Below are 21,571 nucleotides of genomic sequence, written 5' to 3'. Positions count from 1 at the left end.
GATGCACCATTATCGGGATGCATCGCAGCTTGGTTTGGAAACAGCTCCATCCAAGACTGCAAGAAATTGCAGTGAATTCTAGATGCAAACTCGACCATCACACCAACCAACCTCCCTTCCATTGACTCCATTTATACCTCACATGCCTTGGAAAGGCCAGCAACATAGTCAAGGCTGAGTCGCACCCTGGCCACTCCCTCCGTTCCCCTCTCCCATTGGCCAAAAGTTATAGAAATGTGAAAATGCACACCTCCAGATTCAGGGACAGTTTCTTCTCAGCTGTTATCAGGCAACAGAACCATCCTACCACAACCAGAGAGCAGTACTATCTACCTCATTGGGGACCCTCGGACTGTCTTTGATCGGTCTTTACTGGCTTTACCTTGCACTAAACTAATGTATTACCTTATCGTATCTCTACACTGTGAATGGCTCGTTTGTTATCTTGTATTAACTTTCCGCTGGCGGGTTAGCACGCAACGGAAACTTTTCAGTGGACCCTGGTCACGTGACAGTAAACTAAACTGAAACTATAAAAAAACTGAAACTGAGAAACTGTGATCATCATAGTGGCATGATACAGTGTCAAAAGCTAGGAGACGCGTTGCCTCCCAGGACAAGAGATCCCAGCTCAATCCTGACTAGAGGTCCCGTGTGGAGATTGCACGTACTCCCAGTGTCCGCATGGCTTCCTCCAGGTGCTCTCATTACCCCACATATCTCAAAGACATGTGGGTTGGGAGGTTAATTTGCCACTGTAAGTTGCTCTAGTGTGCAAGTTAATGGTGGAATCTCTGGGGAGTTGATAAATACACGGAGAAAGTACACGGAGATTTAAAAAGAAAAAAAAAAGGGTCTTATGTAGGATTAAAGTAAATAGATTGGCACACACACACGTGGTTCGCCAAAGGGCCGGATGTCATGTGTAGGAAGGAACTGCAGATGCTGGTTAAAACCGAAGATAGACACAAAAAGCTGGAGTAACTCAGCGGATTAAACAGCTGGATCTCTGGAGAAAGGGAATAGGTGAAATTTCGGGTTGAGACCCTTCTTCAGACATGGCCTGAGGCCATGCTGCATGTTCCTATGAACAGTGTTGTCAGCATTTTCTGTTTTTGTTTCAGGTTCGCAGTGTCTAGAGTTTTTTTTTAAACTTTCAGTTTTCAGACAGTCTAGGCACTTGCTTAATCATTAACTAAACATTTCACAAAGTTAACATATGGGGGGGGGGGGATGACTGGTTTATTTTTATTTGACAGATCGATTTTACTCACTGCGATCCACCGTTTACAGAGGGATCTGCAAGAGTCAGCCAAAGTGGTGTCGTAACTGCAAAACAAGCACAACCATATATACTCTGGTGAAAGGCAGTTCAGGAAAAAATAATAATACACGGAGAAAGTACACGGTGGGATATTTTCTTAAATAGAGAATTGAAAAATTATTGTTGTGCCTGAGCTCCTGTACATGGAAGATAGACAAAAATGCTGGAGAAACTCAGTGGGTGAGGCAGCATCTATGGAGCGAAGGAAATAGGCAACGTTTCGGGCCGAAACCCTTCTTCAGACTGTACATGGACTTTCAGTTGAAGATTTTGCACTACAACCAATCGATAAATGTTAGGTTAATTGTTAAAGAGCTTAAATTTTACTTTGAACGCTAAAAAGACAAGAATTCACTTCCATGTTGATTTGACAGAAGCAGATATCAAAATCAGGTAGCCTCATTTTTTTATTCTATTGACTCCAGCAACCCTTCGCTGACTACACCTGTTGAAGTTAACAGAAACCTTGTCTGACTAATAGAAAGATCTATATCAATGTAATGCTTAACAAATTGCTTCATCCAGCATGCTTACATATTTTCCACGTGCAAGTAATTGGAGAAATCTGGTAGATTGGTTCCAAAATTGGAGTACTTCCTCTACCAGAGCTGTCTGCCGACCCCAAAATGGTTCTCAATTTAAGTGTTGGATTTAACTCCTAGATGACCATCTATTCACATTTCTGCTCTAATCAGCAAGACTGTTCTACCCTAACATTGCCAAACTCCTACCTAGACTTAGATCATGTTACATGTATATTAACTGAAACACTACCTACCTCACCATCATCAGTCTTCACTCACAATAATATCTTAATCTTAAAATCTTCATCTTAGTTTTAAAATCATTTCATGCACTTTCTCCTTCTATCTTAGCCTCCTCCAGAAGTCTTCAACTTCTCTGCAGTTAATTGTGGATCCCTGATTTTCACTGTTCCACCTTTGTCAGTCATGTTTCAATTGCCCTTGGACTAAACACTAGAATTCCCTGGCAAACTCTTCTCAGTCTCAAAATCCATCTCTGGCCTGATGCACATTTGTAAACGCTCATGCTGCATCTAGACATTTTGCTTTGTTCTTTATTTACAAGTTTCATTTACATATTGAAATGAATATTTCCCCTAGTTTTAGGGAAGTTTTAGTTTTTTCCTGCCTCCATTTAAAAAAACCCATCCATGCACATTTCTACTGGAAACTGAATGGAAATTGAATGAATAGGTCATTTCAAAGCCTTTGAAGATCCCTTCGACATCAATAGCATACAATTTTGTGTAATGTAATGATATATTTCAAAAGCTAAAAGGAACACGATACAATAAACTTTATTCATGGCTATTAATTATCATTGTTGGCTGAATGCATCCTTCTAAAAAGATTAAAGGCTGCTCAAAATATCACAGTTCCAGAAATATTTCAATTGAGATTACAATAATTTAAAATGAACTGCTGGTTTTCCTGAAGTGAATGAATTATTGAAGTAATTGTTTTAAATCACAGATAATGTTCATTTAAAAAAAAGATGCCTTGGTTTAATTAATTACGATGAAAGGCTACTCACTGCGGTGTGAATGGCGGTATCCCAGGAGAATGGAACCATGCATTCCAGTCAACTTGATTCAACACATCAGTCTGGTGAATAGTGAAATTATTAGTGGCACACCACAAATAATGCCTCAACTTCTCTCAAGTGCTACTTCAACCAATGCCTCAACTTCTAATATAGAAAAATATGTTCAAGAATTAAATTAATTAGTGCTATCTAGTCAGCGGACAGACTAGACAGGATTAAAGGTTGAAGAGTGTGAGATTAGATTACAGGATTATTTTGGATTTGTAGGAAACACTGTTGGCTTTCCTGGTCCACAAGAAAACTTTCTCAAGGATTCATGTCTTCACACCATCTTTCATCTTCCAAGTTAACAAAACCTGGTCAACATTTGTTGATAAAAACATAGAAACATAGAAATTAGGTGCAGGAGTAGGCCATTCCGCCCTTCGAGCCTGCACCGCCATTCAATATGATCATGGCTGATCATCCAACTCAGTATCCCGTACCTGCCTTCTCTCCATATCCCCTGATTCCCTTAGCCACAAGGGCCACATCCAACTCCCTCTTAAATATAGCTCCTACCTAGACTTAGATCATGTTACATGTATCTTAACTGATACAGGTGCACAACCTTTTATCCGGAGTTCCGGAAACCGAAAAGCTCCGAAAACCGGACATTTTTTCCAGGATGTCGTCTGCACACCAAAGCTCGCGTTTGGCGACAAACTTGGTCTGAAACGATCCACGGTCAACTTGGGTCTGTACTACTGTAGCGGCTGCCTCCTCCCCGGAGACCGGGGAGACACATCTGTAAATCATTGCTTAAATGTTAGTCAGTTAGTTTGGAGGGCTTTTATGTGAGAGAGAGAGGGGGGGGGTGAAGGGGGAAACTTTAATTCTTAGTCCCTTACCTGGTCGGAGAGGCGGGGAGCGGTCAATGCCTTACCGGGTCGCCGTGCAGTAAGCTCCAGAGCGCTGTGGCCGCCGACTCCCAACATCGCGGAGCTGGGGGCTGCGGGCGTCCGACGCGGGCGGCGCCGGTTGTAGCTCCGACCCTGGCAACTCTACCCCTGGCTGCGCGGCTGCTCCAAATCCAGCGCGGCCCGCGGCCCGTGGCCGGACGCCCGCAGCCCCAGCTCCGCGATGTTGTGTGTCGGCGGCCCACAGCGCTCCGGAGCTTACAGCACGGCGACCCGGGGCCCATCGGGGGCATTGCCCGCTCCCCGCTGGTATCCTCAGCGCTACGACGCCGCCGACTCCCAACATCATGGAGCTGGGGCTGCGGGCGTCCGGCCACGGGCGGCGCAGGATTTGGAGCGCCGCGCAGCCAGGGGTAGTGTTGCCGGGGTCGGAGCTCCAACCGGCGGCGCCCGCGGCCGGACACCTGCAGCCCCCAGCTCCGCGATGTTGGGAGTCGGCGGCAACAGCGCTCCGGAGCTTACTGCACGGCGACCCGGTAAGGCATTGCCCGTTCCCCGCCTCTCCGACCAGGTAGGGGACTAAGAATTAAAGGTTCCCCCTTCACCCCCCCCCTCCACCACATAAAATCCCTCCAAACTAACTGAGTAACATTTAAGCAATGATTTACAATGATTCCCCGGTCTCCGGGGAGGAGGCAGCCGCTCCAGACTTTTCAAGCCGCCCGCACTACCTACCTAATCTACGCTAAATCCGAAAAATTCCGAAATCCGAGAAGTGTCTGGTCCCAAGGCTTTCAGATAAAAGGTTGTGCACCTGTACTAACTTTCTAAAAAAAAACATGGACACCAGCACTTGAAAAACATTCTACAAGTCACCCAACCCAACTTTCTCTGTTGAACTAACTCTCATTTCACTGCTTGAAACCACCTAGAGATAAATTGGTTTCCTGTTGGACTTAACATATGAATCTACATTCAAGCTTTGCCCAGTTGTCTTTAGGTGGAAGGAAGCGAGAAAGAGAGAATTAAAATCATTCTGGGTCACATTTCCTCAGCATGTTTCACTTTAATTATAACTGGCTTGTCTCAGTACAGCTGGGTCATGCTGTAATATGGAGTCAGGATAAAAAAGCTTTTTGACAGCAGCCTCAATGTAACAAAGCAGCATGGCTTTGCTTTTCCTGGACATTATTCTAACAAGTCCTTATTCATCCCGACTCCCATTGTGGAGGCAGCAAAACCCACAGCAGAGACAGGGTAGACAGTGGCACAGAATTTGTAGACCTTTTCCCCCAGGGTAGAAACGTGAAAGACTGACAGTCTTTGGTTTAGTGTGATAGGGGCAAAGATTGAAGATGATCTTCGCACACAAACACACACATAGCTGCCTGGAATGTGCTGCCAGGAGCGATGGTGGAGGCAGATACGATTGCAGTATTTAAGAGGCTTTTCGGTAGGTACAGGGATGTGCATGGAATGGTGGGATACGGATCAGTTGCAGGCAGAGATTAGTTTAACTTGGCATTACGTTTAGGATGGACATTGTGTGTCAAAGGGTGTGTTCATGCGCTGTACTGTTTTGTGTTCTAGTAGTTGCTAAAGATGCCGCCAAACTTCCAGTTCAGGAGTCAATTTTCATAGCAGGCTAATGTTTTGTTTAGAAAATCAATGTGTAGAATAATAAAACTTAATTTCCCAGACATTTTTTAAGTGGAGGGAGCACTAAGCACTTCTGTGACAACAAAATAACTGCTGTAATATTGTTGTACAACAACAATGCAGATATTTTTGGAACTAATGCAAGCTGCGTATTATAATTCTATAGTGTTGCACAGCAAACGGCTATAACAACTAGCCTATTCTAAGGCTATTCTAGAGACATCGTGAAACATGGAGAGGTGCTGTGAGATTCCAAAAGTTCCTTCAGTGTTAAAATGCGGTGAAGTGACGGAAATAAAAACAACATTCATGAGTCAGTAAGCAGCTAACTTTCAGATTTCTATTTTAAGGGATCATTGCAATTTCACATTGATAAAATGTGAAAATAAAAATGATCACAAACCATTCTAAAGACATTCACCTTATGACAAAAATATGAACACAGGCAATTCTTCCAGTCTTCCGTGGTTATGCTGCGGTAGGCGAAAGTCTGAATGTAGTACTTGAGGAACCCCATGAAGATTTCTAGAAATATAAGTGGAACAAATTGTTTTCAACTTCACTTAAAATACCCATTTAAGCAGATGAATAGTTTTTAACATGGAGTATTTACCTGGCCCTCCAAGTAGCTCCTCCAAATGATAAAGCAAAGCAAATCCCTTTTCATAAGGTACTGATGAAAATGCATCATCAGGGTCAATGTTACGGAGTTCAGGAATTAGACTGGTCAAAGGATTAGTCGGACCAAAAGTCTTAACCTAGTACAAAGCATAGATTTTAATTACATTTCTGAACTTGGTATTTACTCTGTAATGAAACAAAACAGATCTTATTTATTCTTTACCCAGAAAACCAAAATAAATTATATATGTCTCAATGCATCAGGGATGTCACAGGATAAAGTATCAAGTAAATGCCTCAGATTCGTACAGTTACCATTTGGAATCTGTTTAACATGTAGATTTACCTAAGTAAAATAATTTAAGATTAAGTTACTTTCACCTAACTGGTGTTAATCTTCGGAATCAATTTTACTGGTGGAAAAACCTTGTAAAAAGCTGTGTTCATTATTGTGGTACATAATATAATACTACAGAAGAGCATTATATCCAAGCACCTATTCCAGGTGCAACTTTTTTTCCAGGATACAATTCTTAGGGTGGACTCTCTTGAGCTCAAGACAATAATTTATAAAAACACCATTGCTGCATATCCCAAGGGATGCCCAGGAAATAGAATCTGACACACTAGATACCTATTGATAATTATTATTAAATATACAAAGGTTTTTGAAACACAGCAACTGAGTGCTTTTCTAAAAAATAATTTGAAGTAAAGCACTCAGTTGGAGTTAACTTGAAAATTAACTCCAAGGAGTTTTGGATGGAATAATATTTTATAGATCTACATATCACTTGGATGCTGATTCAATAAACCCTCAGCTTAACCTTGAAATAACCCCCCCCCCCCACCACACACACACACACACACGTGCACAAAGCTCCCCAAAATGACTAATGCAAACTGTAATAGAGTATACGACATTCATCTCCAGTCTGTCGCAATCATAAAAATAACTCCTCTCCTTTCAGATCAAATACTTTTTACTAAGTAATTTCCCCTGAAACCATTCCAGTTAAGGGATAACAATCAATCTGCATTTTGCCCTGCTTTGCCAAGCAACTGCACTATATCTGCAGTGGCCATCTGGAGCTCCCAAATGCAAACCATTGCCTTACCATTACAACACCGACCTGCCTGTTCTCAGCCTCCTCCTCCACCAGGATGCAGACAAATGTTAACTAGAAGAATAACACCTTATATCTACTATAAACCCATTGACTCCTAGTTATCTGGACTACACCTCCTCCCACCCTGCCTCTTACGAAGACACCATCCTCTACCATCAATTTCTCTGTCTCTGCCACATCAGCTCCCAAGATGAGGCTTTCCATTCTAGGACATCCGAGATGTCCCGTTTCTTTAGGAAACATAGTTTACCCCACTACTGTCATACATGGATTCCTCACCCGCATTTCCTTTGTGTCCTGTGGTTCTGTTTTTGATCCCTCACACCCGACAGAACAAGGATAGTATTCCCCTGGTCCTTACCTTTCACTCCACCAGCCTCCGTATTCAACATATCATTGTCCAATATTTCCACCACCTTCACTGTGACCAACCCCCAGTCACATGTTCCCATTCACACCACTTTCCACTTACTGCTGAGACTATACCCATCTCATCTCCTTAGTTCATTCATCCCTTTCCATCCAAACCAGCCACGCCCAGGTACATTCGCCTGCAACTGCAGGAGATGGAACACCTCTCTTTATACTTTTCCCTCTCATCCACCCATGTAACAGTCCTTCCAGGATAGACAGAGGATCACGTCTATGTCCTCTATCCTCATCCACCGCATTTGGTGCTTCCGCTGTGGCCTCCTTTACATCGGCGAAACAAAGCATAGATTAGGCGACCATTTTGCCGAACACGTGCTCCGTTTGTCAAGACCTGCTGGATCTCCTAGTTGATAGCTGTTTTAACTCCCCTTCCCACTCCCACATTCACCTTTCTGGCCCAGCCTTCATCCATTCCAGAGTGAGGCCACATGCAAACTTGAGGATCAGTACCTCATAGATTGCTTGTGTAGCTTTCTAACCAGTGGAATGAACATTGAATACTCCAATTTTAGTCAACTAACCTACAAACAATTCACCTCCATTGCCCATTTTGCCCTTTCCAGTCCCCCGAATCCTTCCACCTATATTCCCTCCTCTGGCTTCACACTTTGTGCCTCTTCTATCCTTACAGTATATCTCCTTATCTCATAATATGTCTTTTCACCTCTGGCCTTTGTATAACCATCTGCAAATCAAAAACCTCCCTCATCTGCAATGACCCCTCACTCGCCAGACTTTGTCCCATCCCCATCTCTCTTCCATCTTCCTCCCCACTGCGCCCTAACGCCCATGATCAGTCTGAAGGAGAACTAAAATGTCGCCCATCCAAGTTCCCTTGAGATGCTGCCTGGCCCACTAAGTTACTACAGCAATGTCTTTTTTTAAAAACCTTGTTTTCCAACTAGATAGTCTACAACTCAATGGTATGAACATTGAATTCTCCTATTTCAAGTGGTCCGATCCCTTGTTCCTTTCTCTCTCCTTCTGACCTACCTGATCCATCCACACACCACCACCCAGGACCCTATCACCCAGTTTCTTTCTCCTTCCTTGTGTTCTCCAACTATCCATCATCCACACCTGATCCATCCACCATCACCCACATTCTACTTGGGCCGCTGTCCTCACTTGGATCCACATATCATTTGCCAGCTCCCCCCCTATCCCTGCCCCTCACCTCCTTATGCTGGTTATGCTGGTTATCTCCCCTCCATTCTCTTTCCAGATGAGGGGTCTCAACCTGAAATGTCAACTGTCCATTTCTCTCCACAGATGTTGCCTGACCTGCTGAGTTCCTGCAGCAGTTTACTTTAGCCGCATTTCTTTCTCACTGAGATCTAAAATATTCTGCGTGCTCAAAAACAGGGCAACACATTTGTGGACTGTGTTGTATGTGGAGTTAACAGTCATGGCTACTCACAGCTTCCTAGTCTCAGGAAAGACCCCACTACTCCATGATAACAGTCAACTAAGGTTTGCAATCAAGAATAGATAATTTTGTCTACTTTCCTTCCATCGACAGGTGGCACAGGGGAAACCTGCATTGCTGGCAAATCCTTAAGTAGAGCACCTCATTGACTGCACATTCATTGACTGTATTGAACCAGTGTTAACCCCACGAGTATGCTTCTGCAAGAGTACAAGCCCCGCTCGTAGCTTTCTTTGCAAAAATAAATTGCTCCAGCAGATAATGCTCTTCGTCAGTCTGTTAAGGTCCTTCTGAATACCATTATTATATCCCTGTATCCCACAAGTCCTCTGCTGAGCACTCTCATTTCCTTCTCCCATTATGACACCGTACATCCTTACAGCATTAGTGCTGCCTGCAATGTGCTTGATTTGTTTTTAAAATTCCAGCATATTTTCTGTAAAAGTAATTTATGACCAAGGAGGCAATAGGGAGCAGCTAGTGGGAATGCTGCAACACCGTTCCCGAGACCTAGGTTCAAACCTTGACCTTGGATGCTATAGGCATGGTATTTGCCTGTTCTCTCGGCGACTACATAGGTTTCCTCTGGGTGCTCTGTTTCTCTTACATATCCCAAAGATATTCAGGTGGTAGGTTAACTGACCATTGTAAATTGCCCCTAGTGTGCCAGCGAATGGTAGTTCCTGGGGGATTTGGTGGCAGTGGGAAAAATAAAAACATTAATTAGGATTTAATGTACGATTAGCGTAAAATAGTGGTTGATGGTCAGAGTGGACCTTGTGGGCTGAAGGGCCTGTTTCTATGCTGTATTTCTGATTCTAAAGTACATGCATTTGGCAATTGAAAGATTTAAAAACAGTTATGAAAAGATGATATTTCTTTAATGAATAGTTAGAATAACTGAATGTTAAGCCACAAACATATGATTCAATGAAAGGATCAATGCCCTGCTGTCAAAAACATGCAACCATAGTTCTATTCACTAGATTTGTTCAGTTCCATATGTCCATATCATTACAAACATACAGATTTTAAGTGAGAATTTATAAATAATCTTGTACTCTCGCGAAAAGGGAATTAATGACTCGCCTTTGTTTCAAACAGAATGAGGAGAAAAACCCACAAAGATTGCAATAAAGTTCATATTTAACTTAAAGAAGACAATAGCACCCTCCGCTGTCTGAAAAATGCTACTTGTACGAACTAGTGATATGTCTTCACAAAGTTACCATCACATACCTACACAGCTCTAGGGGCTAGTGGAATCAAGGGATATGGGGAGAGAAGGCAGGCACGGGTTATTGATCGGGGACGATCAGCCATGATCACAATGAATGGCTGGCTGGAAGGGCCGAATGGCCACCTATTTTCTAAGCTTCTATGTTTTCTATACCCACAAAGACCTTGCTAAACTGCTTTGATAGCTTCTTTTTTTGGACCATCTGGTAATTAGTTTTTGACTCGCTTACTTGTTCAATTTATCTTTAAGCATCTGAGAGCCAACGTCTAGAATTCTCGAAACCCCTTTGTCATTCTCTCCAATAAGACCCCCCAAGACACATTTCCTGGCCTAGTGCCCTTCTTCAACTGCAACAATTTGTTGGATCAGTGGGGATAAAATACAGAGCCTGCATGCAAGTGCTGCATAAACGTCAGTTGTTGATTTTACCACTGCCATCAGGAATGTCCGATACTCTCCCAATCAGCTGGTGCTACCGACAAAGTAACTTCATGCTTTGTCTATCTATCCTAAGCTAGAGTTTCACCCTGCATTAAGTGTGTGGGGGCAAAAACACTTACAATTACGTGTAAATCAACGATAGCACTTGACCCTGCGGGGGGGGGGAGAAGAATTATTGTCCTCGGTGAATATATAGCTCCAATTGTAATAAACGTACTCAAGAAAGAAAGGAAACAAAAATCCATCAGGATGCTGATCACAATATCTGATATGGGAAATGTGCTGTGATTCATTTTTAACCAAATCATATTCCAATTAAGAACAATCAAATGTTTAATGAAATGGGAATAACGCTTGACAAATTTACAAGTGAGTTTTGAAAAAGTAACAAGGCAACAGATAAAAAGCAAACCAGTCTATGAGTGCGTCTGGATTCTGAATAGACATCAATGGAGCTGGCGGCCTCTTGCTGGGACTTCTAGAGCTCCTAAACCGTGGAGCCTGCGGACTTTAGCATCCCAGAGTGGGCGATCCCTTTGCCAGAGGTCGGCCTTTGGTGCTCCAACCTGCGAGAGCTATGGACTTTAGCATCACGGAGCTCACGGTCCCCTGGTTAGCGACCGACTTCAGAACTGCAGGAGTTCGACCGCCCTGATGAAGGAGCATAGATTGTGGGAGCTCGATTTGCGGCTGCGGATGGTTCGACTCCCCCGACCGCGGGAGGAAAAAAGATAAGTCTTTATTGCCTTCCATCATAGAGGGGAATGTGGAGGAGCCGCTGTGGTGGATGTTTATGTCAAATTTTCTATGTAATTGGGTGTCTTGTTGTTTTTTTGGTATGACTGTACAGCAAACCAAATTCCTCATTTGTTGCAAAACATATTTGGCCAATAAATTACAATTATGATTATTATGATTATAAAGTACTACTATGTTACTGCTCAAGAGTTTGCATCATAGGAGGTAATGTGTCATTGTGGATAGAGTATTAACTAATGAACAGAAGTGAGATAAATGAGCAATTTTCAGGTTGGCGAGCTGTAAGTAGTGAGGTGCCCCAGTGCTTAATGTTGGGTCTCATATATTTACCATTTGTTTGAGGATTTAAGGGAACTATGAGTAAAGTAGCCATATTTGTTGATGAGGCAAAGATAGACGGGAAAGCAAGCTGTGAGTAGGATACAAAGAGTCTGCAAAGGGATACCAAGTGAGTGAGACAAAGCTTGGCAGTATGATGTGATGTTTTTATCTCCAACAGGGAAAACAAAGACAGAATATAATTTAAATGTAAAGAAACTACAGAATGCTGCGGTTGAGAATGAATTATGTATCAATGTACAAACAACAAAGCTAACAACAGGCATAGCAAGTAATTAGAAGGCAAATTAAATGTTAGCCTTTACTGCAAAGGGAATGAAGCTTCAAAGCATAAATAGAAGTTCTGCTATAATGCATAAGATCTTGGCAAGATCGTAAATCTCTGGAATTCCCAATAAGGCAATGGAGACAGTGTCATCCACATCCAGTTTGGAACAACAGATGTGGGAAGCAGGAAAGAAAGCAAGCTTGAGGCCAAGGTTGCATTTGCTTTGAACTCACTGAGTGATGGAGCAGGCTCATGGTGTTTATTTTGCTCCTACATCTGAACGATACAAAACACACTAAAGCAAAGGAATATAACTTGATACAGTGTACAACATCGTGCATCTACTAGGATTACTATAACAAATAATGTACTCACTGCTTCCAGTAGATCCTTCCAACCTCCAAGCGCTACAAACTGCCTGCTTTGCTCCTCAAACATGCACCGACATATCATGCGTTCCAGGTACACTGTATGGCCTTCATTTAACCTAATGTCAATAGAAACAAAATGATTCATTGCCATCAAATGTGACCCAAGAACTCACTATACTTATTGAAAGTTGTCAGACCAATACATTGGAATACTTTCTGATATTCTACATGAAAGGTCGGACAGGAAGAGTGGCTAACACCAGCACATGGAGCATAATTTAGAAACAACACATCTAATTGGTGCAGCAAGGTTTCTATGGCAATCGTATTAGATCGTGCAGGTATACTCTATAGTAATATAATATTAAAAAATTGAAGTATAACATTGAACGACTTTAAATTGCTGGTTACAATAAAATTGGTACATGTTAGAAGACAGAATCAGGCAAGTCTCTGAAATAAATCCAAGCAACATTTTCCACATGGCCTGTCTTTATGGAAGCTACCAATGTAACAGATACAGCCAAGTCAGCTCTTGAAAACAAGCAAATACAGTCACTGTTAATGTGAATACAGATATGCCATACCTGCATAAATCTGCTGCTGTGATATTAACAACATTAACTGTATCTTTGAAATATCCAACATAATTTAATGACAAATTAAGATTCCTCCTTAAGCCTTCCTTTCAGGACACCAATTATCTGTAATGCAGCATTTTTTTTTCCTTAAACGATTCCAATTTGGGAGGCATTGACAACTAATGAGAAGCGACTAGAACATGGAGAGATAATCGTTTGGCTAAAAACCAACGCTGCTTGAAAAAGGGATGCCAAACAGGCAGAGACCCAACAGTGTTGCATCTTTTCCATCGGGAACAAACGGAATCATTTGATCCTTAAATACAAGAACCCATTTACCAGTATTGAATGCTGCACCAGAATGGAACAACCTCACCTAATAAATTCTGCTGCCTACTTTGAAAAAGAGACAAAGTAAATGGCCCGAAGGAGAGCATACTCTGTGAATTTTAGTTATAAAGCTTCAACATAATAAAGGTCACCATGTAAACCAAAATCAAGAATTGTAGGAGAGGAATTAAAAAGACTCAACCAGAGAAACTCTATCTAGTTATCCGCTAGATCAAAGATTTAACTGCATGAGGGCAGAAGGGATAGCTGGAATATTAAGAATATTTTGGATCAGTTTTTACCACAACCAAAATCTTCCCTGAAGGCAAGTAATGCCCCTCCCACTTAGGAAACCTGAACGGAAACCTCTGGAGACTTTGCGCCCCACCCAAGGTTTCCGTGCGGTTCCTGGAGGTTTTTGTCAGTCTCCCTACCTGCTTCCACTACCTGCAACCTCTGGCAACCACCTGCAACCTCCGGGAACCGCACGGAAACCTTGGGTAGGGCGCAAAGTCTCCAGAGGTTTCTGTTCAGGTTTCCCAAGTGGGACAGGGGCATAATAAACAGGCCCTTCGGCCCACCGAGTCCGCTGACCAACAATCGCCCTGTACAAACACTATCCGACACACTAGGGACAGTTTACAATTTTACAGAAACCAGTTAACCTACAAGACTGTATATCTTTGGAGTGTGGGAGAAAGCTAGAGCACCCGGAGAAGACACACGTGGTCATAGGTAGAACGTACAAACTCCATACAGACGGCACCCATGGACAGTATTGAACATGGGTCTCTGGCACTGTAAGTCTGCAGTTCTACCGTAAAGTGACAATGCCGCCCTAAGCTAGAAATCGTAGGTCCTGGATTACATATATGAATGCAATACAATACAATTAACTTTATTTTTCCGTTAGGAGCTTTGGTTTCTGCAGCCATACAACAAAAAGAAACAATTTCACAAGACACACAACCAACTCAATACACACAGACATCCATCACAGTGAATCTCCTCCTCACTGTGATGGAAGGCAAGGTCTTGTCTCTCCCCTGCTCTCCATCCTCTCCCATTGTTAAAGCCCCCAGCGGGCAATGGTAAGTCCCGCGGCCGTTAACGCCACGCCGGCGACGTAAGGCCCTGCTCCGGTTCTTGACGTTGGAGTCCCCGGTGGGCCATGGCAAGTTTGGCGGCCGTTAAAGCCGCGCCGGGCAATGTCAGGCCCCGCTCTGAGCCGTTTTCAGCCCCGCAACTCGGGCGGGAGAAGCGGTCACTCCGGGAGCTCCGAAAACGGTCTCCCACCAGGGACCCAAGAGCTCCCGATGTTACCATCCACAGGCCTGCAGCTAGAGCCTCTGAAGTCTGGTCGCAGCCACGTGCCACCGCAGCACTCCCCGCTCCGAGGCCGGCCAGCCCCACGATGGTAAGTCCGCAGGTTCTCCGTCTATAGCCCCCAGGTCGTTCCGGTTGGAGGCCGTTCCACGGTGCTAGGCCCCAATGACAACGGAGACCCGACAGGGAAATGGTCGGGTCTCCCGTGCAGAGAAGAGATTTAAATGTTTCCCCCCCCCCCCCACATATATACAGTTAAAAACAATATAAAAACCACAGCAAACTACACAGTGAACGCGACAATCTTTTTTTTTTTAAAGGACAGACGAACTGCAGGGGCCGCTGCCATTACAGCGCCGCCATCATTAGATATGGGTGAGGTGCACTGCAGACTGGAGGGTGGCTAATGTTGTGCTTCTATTTAAGAAGGGTTTCAAATAAAAAATTGGGAAGCTAAGCCTTTCCCCACACTGCAAGACTCTATGGCTACTCTCCAGTCCTCTGGGAACTAGCATGCAGCTAGAGAAGACACAAAGATCATCATCAAGGCCCCCACAATCGTTTGTTCATTTATCCATCTTCATGTTCTTCAAGTGCCCCAACATCTCTTTCTTAATGGTAGACAAAATTGCTGGAGAAACTCAGCGGGTGCGGCAGCATCTATGGAGCGAAGGCCTATTTCCTTCGATCTGTAGATGCTGCCGCACCCGCTGAGTTTCTACAGCAATTTTGTCTACCTTCGATTCTCCAGCATCTGCAGTTTCTTCTTGAACATCTCTTTCTTAATCACTAACTGCCTTTGCATATTAGTATTCTCCACACTGATCTCTCTGTCTTGCTCTTTCATGAAAATAGATGCAAAGTACTAATTTAGTACTTCGCCACCATCCAGAACTCCAAGCACAAATTTCCTCCTTTTTCCTTGAAAGATCATAAGGTCGTAAGGAATAGTAGAATTAGGCCATTCGGACCATCAAGGCTACCCCACCAATCAATCATGGCTGATCTATCTCTCCCTCCGAACCCCATTCTCCTGCCTTCTCCCCATAACCTCCGACACGTGTAATCATCAAGAATCTATCCATCTTTGCCTTTAAAATATCCACTGACTTGGCCTCCACAGCCTTCTGACTAAAGACATTTGTCCTCATCTTTTTCCTAAAATAGCGTCCTTTAATTCTGTGGCTATGACCTCTAGTTCTAGACTCTCCCACAAGTGGAAACATCCTTTCCACATCCACTCTATCCTCACCTTTCAATATTCTGTATGTTTCAATGAGGTCACCCCTCATTCTTCTGAGCTTCAGCGAGCACAGGCCCAGTGCCGACAAACGCTCATCAGAGGCTAACCTACTCATTCCTGGGTTCATTCTTGTAAACCTCCTCTGGGCCCTCTCCAGAGCCAGCACATCCTTCCTCAGATACGGTGCCCAAAATTGCTCACAGTACTCCAAATGCGGCCTCCTCTAGTATCTTTGCTTACAAGTCCCTTATAGAGCCTCATCATTATATCCCTGTTTTTGTATACAAACCCTCTTGAAATAAATGCCAGCATTCAGTTTAGGCTGCTTAGGAATATTGGCACTTTTCCAATCATCTGGGACCACTCCTGACTACGGATTTCTGAAATATCACTATCAATGCCTCCTCAATCTCGAAAGCCACCTCTTCAAAACCCTAGGGTGCAGTCCATCTGGCAGATCCTACCTTATCCCTGGCTATCCTCTTGTGTTTAATATAGGTATAAAAAACTTTGTTCTGCGTGGACAAGTTGAGCCGCAGGGCCTCTTTTATGAAGCTATGACTCTTCATGATTAGCAACCATACAAGATGAAGTCAAATTCCAGACATGATTCACATACATACTTACCAAAAATGCTCCCAAGTTTTGTTGGTGACCAGATTTCCTGTCCAGCTGTGGGAGATTTCATGTGCAATTACCTATGAATAAAAGTTTTGTTTATTCAATTAATACTTTGACATTCAACATGTAACATTTGTGCAGTGAGTGAAAGCAGCTGCCCTAGCTGAGCTGAAGAGGTATTTCATTCCCCACAATTAGCCTATAATCAGTGGCTATCTTCATTTCATTTAGACATCATCCTTTCGGTGTTTAAAGAGCTCGCTGGTGCACTCTGCAAGTTGGGAGTGGCCATGGAAATGGTATGAGCCAGGGATTGGTCGGCTGGCCATTCTATTCACACTCAATTTACATTTTATATGTATTTTATTTCAGTTTCTGGCACTCCATGGTGTTTTAGAGACACGGGAGGGGTGTCATTAGCGAACAAGGGGTGTATTATCATTTTATTATATCATGATCTCTGTTAATCACGATAAACCGTAAGCCAGAAGGGCTCTGGAACAGAGGGTGCCAGAAAATCGGTTCAACCTGTATCAATCTTTCAAAAATTCAATATTACATCCTCTCATGAGTAGCTCAGTCAAAGTTCTAAAGTTCATCAGAAGCATCAGAAATAAATGTTAACTTTGCTCAATTTGCAAGAGATCCTTACTTTGATATTTTTATTCAAGTCATGGCATAGGCCAACAATGGTACCACCAAAGTTCCCTTAGTAAAATTCATTTGAAAATAATCACACATCGTGAAGACACAGTAAATGTGTACTTACATTAGAAAGACTTTTATCACCAGCCTAGGAGAAGACAAAAACATATTATACATTCTGCAAACTTCAGCAAGAAAAACTGGAAATAAAAATTCATGATGGCACTGTGATGCTGCCTTAAATTCTGTCACACCAAAAAAATGATCAACTCCAAGATTCAGTTCTATTCACAGGGACACAAGCATTTTGAGCGAAAAGCACAGAAACGTTCCAAAAATCTATACATAAGTAAAGGTCTGATCTTGTTATCTTCCGGTTTGCGCGGTCATTTTATTTGCGCAAAAAGAGCATGGGATAGCGCTACGATTTTTTGCCAGCTTACTCGCCGTTCTCATGTTCTGCGATTGCACTAACTTTCGTTCCGATCGGTGGTCTAATGTAAAAGTTAGGGAGGTATAAAAATGTTAAAAAACGCGCGAGCGCAGATTGATTTCCTCTCCCGCCGTTCAGCACCACACGATTGGTCTTTTCTCCTGTCACTCCACAGAACGGCCCACCCTTTCATGCACCATTGCGTCTTTTCTGGAGTTGAGGATGGCCGGCGGACGTTTCCAACTGGACACAATTTTCGGAGGGACCGGAAACTGCCCAGCCCGGCCCGGCCAAACAGAGAGCGGAGAATCTGATCCCGGCGGAGGAGAACGACCAGCGACCACTGTGAGTCCCCATCGCACCGTGTGTTCCAGCCCCTTCCCCAACCCCTCTGGTCCCCCTCGCTGGCTCCTGCCCCTACCCCGTGATACCACCCTCTCCCCAACAACCCCCATCTTTTCACCGAGCTCTCTCCCCACGCCCACGCACACCCCCCCCCTCACAAGCACCCCCCCCCCACAACCCAACACCGCCCACCCCACCATCACCCTCCCACAACCACCCCGCCTCACAGCGGTATGCCACGGCAGCACTCCCCCCCCCCCCTGATGCTGTCCAGTCCCCAGATTCAGGATGCTCCCGCACCCCCCACCAGCCCCCGCCTGAAGCCGTCCCCGTCCCCAGCTGCAGGATGCTCCCCACCGGTCCCCACCTGAAGCCGGTGGGGAGAGGCAGCGGTAGGCCACGGCAGTCATAGGCCACAACATCGATAGGCCACGGTAGCCCCCGTCTGAAGCCATCCCCCTCCCCCGGCTGCAGGGCACTCCCCCCCCCACCCTACCGGCACCCAACAGCCCCCTCCTGAAACCGTCCCATCTGCCCGGGCTGCAGGAGGCTCCTACCCCCCTACCCCCCCCCCCCCCCCCCCCCCCCAATCTCTGAAGCTGTCCCCCTTCCCCGGCTGCAGGAAGCTCTGGCCCCCCCCCCCCAACCCCCCCATCCCGACTGAAGCCTTCCCGTCCCCAGCTGTAGGATGCTCCTCACCGGTCCCAACTGAAGCCAGTGGGGAGCGGCAGGGGTAGGTTGCAGCAGGGGTAGGCAGCAGTAGGTTACGGCTGCACACAGTCTAGTAGGCCATGGTGCACACTCCCCCCCCCCCCCCCCCCCCCCAAAGGCCCTGCTTGAAGCCTTGCCCTTCCCCAGCTGCAGGACGCTCCCCCCACCGGCTCCCGACAGCCCCCAACTGAAGCCGTTCCCCGGCTGCAGAACGCAACAAGAGACGCAACAAGTAAGAATGGACTGAATAAACCCCATCTTCAACGTTTAAATTGTTGTTATATTTTAAGTTATTCACATTTTAAGATTTACATAAATCCCTTTTCCACTTGCCGTGCCTGTCAGTTGCACCTGCACAGTAATACTTGCGTGTTCTACGTCACAATGAGAACCCAATGGGCGGGAATGGCTGCGCCGCTGGAGAGCCGCTAAGAGTGGATGGGGGGGGGGGGGGGGGGGTCAGGGGTGTCACAACGGGAAACCATCAGCCGCACCTGCGCAGTTAGGGGCTATGGGTGAGTGGTGGAATATTACATTGGGGGAACGGGTGAGTAGTGGAATATTGCGTTGGGGAATGGATTACGTTGGGGGACCAGGCCTCCTGTGTGACTGGGACCCAATGGGTCCCACAGTCTAGTATATCTTTTCATATCTTACCAGCAGAGTTGGTGTTACGAAGGTGAGGCATGGGTTCTCCATTCCACCATATGGAAATGAGGGAGGAAGGACGAGAAGATCATATTGTCCCCACACATAAGCTCCGACGAGGTTTTCAGCAGTTTTCAGCATGGTTTCCGTCTGTTACAACATAAAATGTATTTAGGATACATAAAGTCGCAGGAAGGTAGTCTGCGTCGTCAGTTATATATACTGGGAGCATCGCTTCAATAACAACCCTTATGCAACAAATGTATCCCCGCAAGTCTAAGAGGAGACAGCACACCATTTTAAATTGGTGACAATCTCCCAGTTCTCCCCACCATATTCCAATAGCTGTTGGCCCAGATCCAGGCCCTGCTCCAAAGCTACTCAAGAGAGAGCAGAAAATCAAAGATATGAGTACAAAGCCTGTTCAGTTTATTATACTATTCAATGTGCATGGCTTATTCTCAATGCTCAGAGTTCTGGTGTGCGGTTCAACAACTCTCCCTCCAATTTTCCTTGCTTTTCTACACGGGAAAAAATAGACCTGGAGGGCTGACTAGAAAGGAACTGATCCACCCCGGGGAGGAGGACAATCAAAAACAGGGTCTTGAAGGAAGCAGTTCTCCAAATACAAAGATATTTAGAGAACAAATTGCACATATTTGGAACTGAAGGCTTAAGCAATTCATTAAAGTAGACCTGAATTAGTTGATGTCGGTAGAAATGGGTACTATTGGAATACACATGGAAACTGCCACCATGTCTTTGGATGTTACCAAGGGACCATCAGCACATCTGGTTGAGGCAGGGGCAAGGAAATCATAGACACCAGAGGTAAAGCTTAACGCAAGTACTAAGGATATGACCTAATAGTAGAAAGTGTAACCAACTGCAGATGAGTCCAACCGAATAATGCATCCACATATCAAAGTTTGCAAAAAACCAGCAGAGCAGCACTATAATTACATTCCAGGTGCGTATCCAATAGCACAAGAAACAAACCTCTGTAAATTCACATGCAGCAGCATCCACCATCTCTTTCTCTGACCAGACGCGAGACCTTGGACCAATCACTCTGCAAAGTAAATTCAGTGTTATATAAATAATTAACATGGAAGACAAGCATACGTCTATAGAATTTAACACTTTTATTAATCTTCAGGACGTGACAAAAAATGATAGATAAATTACTACATTTAAAAGTAATACAAAATCCCTTCTCTAACCGTTAGAATCTAAAACAATTGGTGATATAGCTATCTGCTTAACAGGCTTTTATTTTACATTTTGAATCCCGTTTTAAAGTTAGATTAGATTAGATTTGTTTATTGTCATTCAGACCTTTCGGTCTAAACGACATTTTGTTTCCCTGCAGTCATACATATAATTTAAAAAATGACAAAAACACACAATCAACACAAATTTAACATCCACCACAGTGAGTTCACCAAACACCTCCTCACTGTGGTGGAAGGCAAAATCTTAAAATTGTTCCATAGCTTCGCCCTTTCCATCTCTAGTCTACAAACCTTTGAGATCCTTGCACGTATGCAATCCTTCCACCATTAGTATTCATGTTTTCCGATTCCTCGGGCCCAAGCGCTATAACTTCCTCCCTAGATGCATGTACCACTGTCTCCTTGTTGTAGAAAGTTGTTAACTATAGTTTGACCAAGACTTAGCCATCTATTTTAATATTTTCTTCATTATTTGGCGTCATGTTTTAATTATGTTTGTGACGTACTTGAGATGTTTTGTGAAATTAAAGCCAATCAAGTTATCGATACTTTCTCATGTGGCAATGTCCAGTAAAAGAAGCGACTTCACTACTGCTCTCATTGGGATTGTTGGTTTGATCAAGAAAATATTGTGCATCCATCAATACCACATGGAGTCGTGTTTTCCACCTCCCATCTCCCCACACGAGAAAGGAAAATGTACAGGGAATTTGTACATGGTTTTTAGGCATATGTAGCTCAGAAAATGGTAATCTGACCTAGCTTTTCCCATCCCAGTCACACTGCTTGAGCAGCAAGTTACATTAAGTAGAGATCCATGTATCAGCACAAAACTAAACCCATAAGATAGCAGAAGGGCTAATTAGATGCCACGATGGAGCAGCTAGAGGGTTTTCCTAGACAGATGAATAAATTTGGAATGAAGCACTGGCTACTTTATTTTAAAGTGGCCATCATGGAGTGATTTTCATA

General features: G+C 44.2%; 1 protein-coding gene across 1 annotated transcript in view; it reads right to left on the bottom strand.

Moving 5' to 3' along the window:
* Positions 1 to 21,571, bottom strand: part of lta4h (leukotriene A4 hydrolase) — a 55,203-nt gene that overhangs the window by 6,413 nt on the left and 27,219 nt on the right. Inside the window, exons 7-15 of the mRNA XM_055652763.1 lie at positions 20,364 to 20,436; positions 19,374 to 19,514; positions 17,352 to 17,375; positions 16,589 to 16,659; positions 12,486 to 12,597; positions 6,065 to 6,209; positions 5,873 to 5,976; positions 2,882 to 2,952; positions 1,275 to 1,329 (exon numbers count right to left, since the gene is read on the bottom strand). Of these exons, the coding sequence (XP_055508738.1) occupies positions 1,275 to 1,329; positions 2,882 to 2,952; positions 5,873 to 5,976; positions 6,065 to 6,209; positions 12,486 to 12,597; positions 16,589 to 16,659; positions 17,352 to 17,375; positions 19,374 to 19,514; positions 20,364 to 20,436 (796 nt within the window). The remainder of the gene's footprint in view (positions 1 to 1,274; positions 1,330 to 2,881; positions 2,953 to 5,872; positions 5,977 to 6,064; positions 6,210 to 12,485; positions 12,598 to 16,588; positions 16,660 to 17,351; positions 17,376 to 19,373; positions 19,515 to 20,363; positions 20,437 to 21,571) is intronic.

Source organism: Leucoraja erinacea, chromosome 22, assembly GCF_028641065.1.
Source record: "Leucoraja erinacea ecotype New England chromosome 22, Leri_hhj_1, whole genome shotgun sequence".
Classification (NCBI taxonomy): Eukaryota; Metazoa; Chordata; class Chondrichthyes; order Rajiformes; family Rajidae; genus Leucoraja; species Leucoraja erinaceus.
Note: the sequence above shows the minus strand (reverse complement) of the source record. Positions and strands in the feature narration are given on the sequence as shown.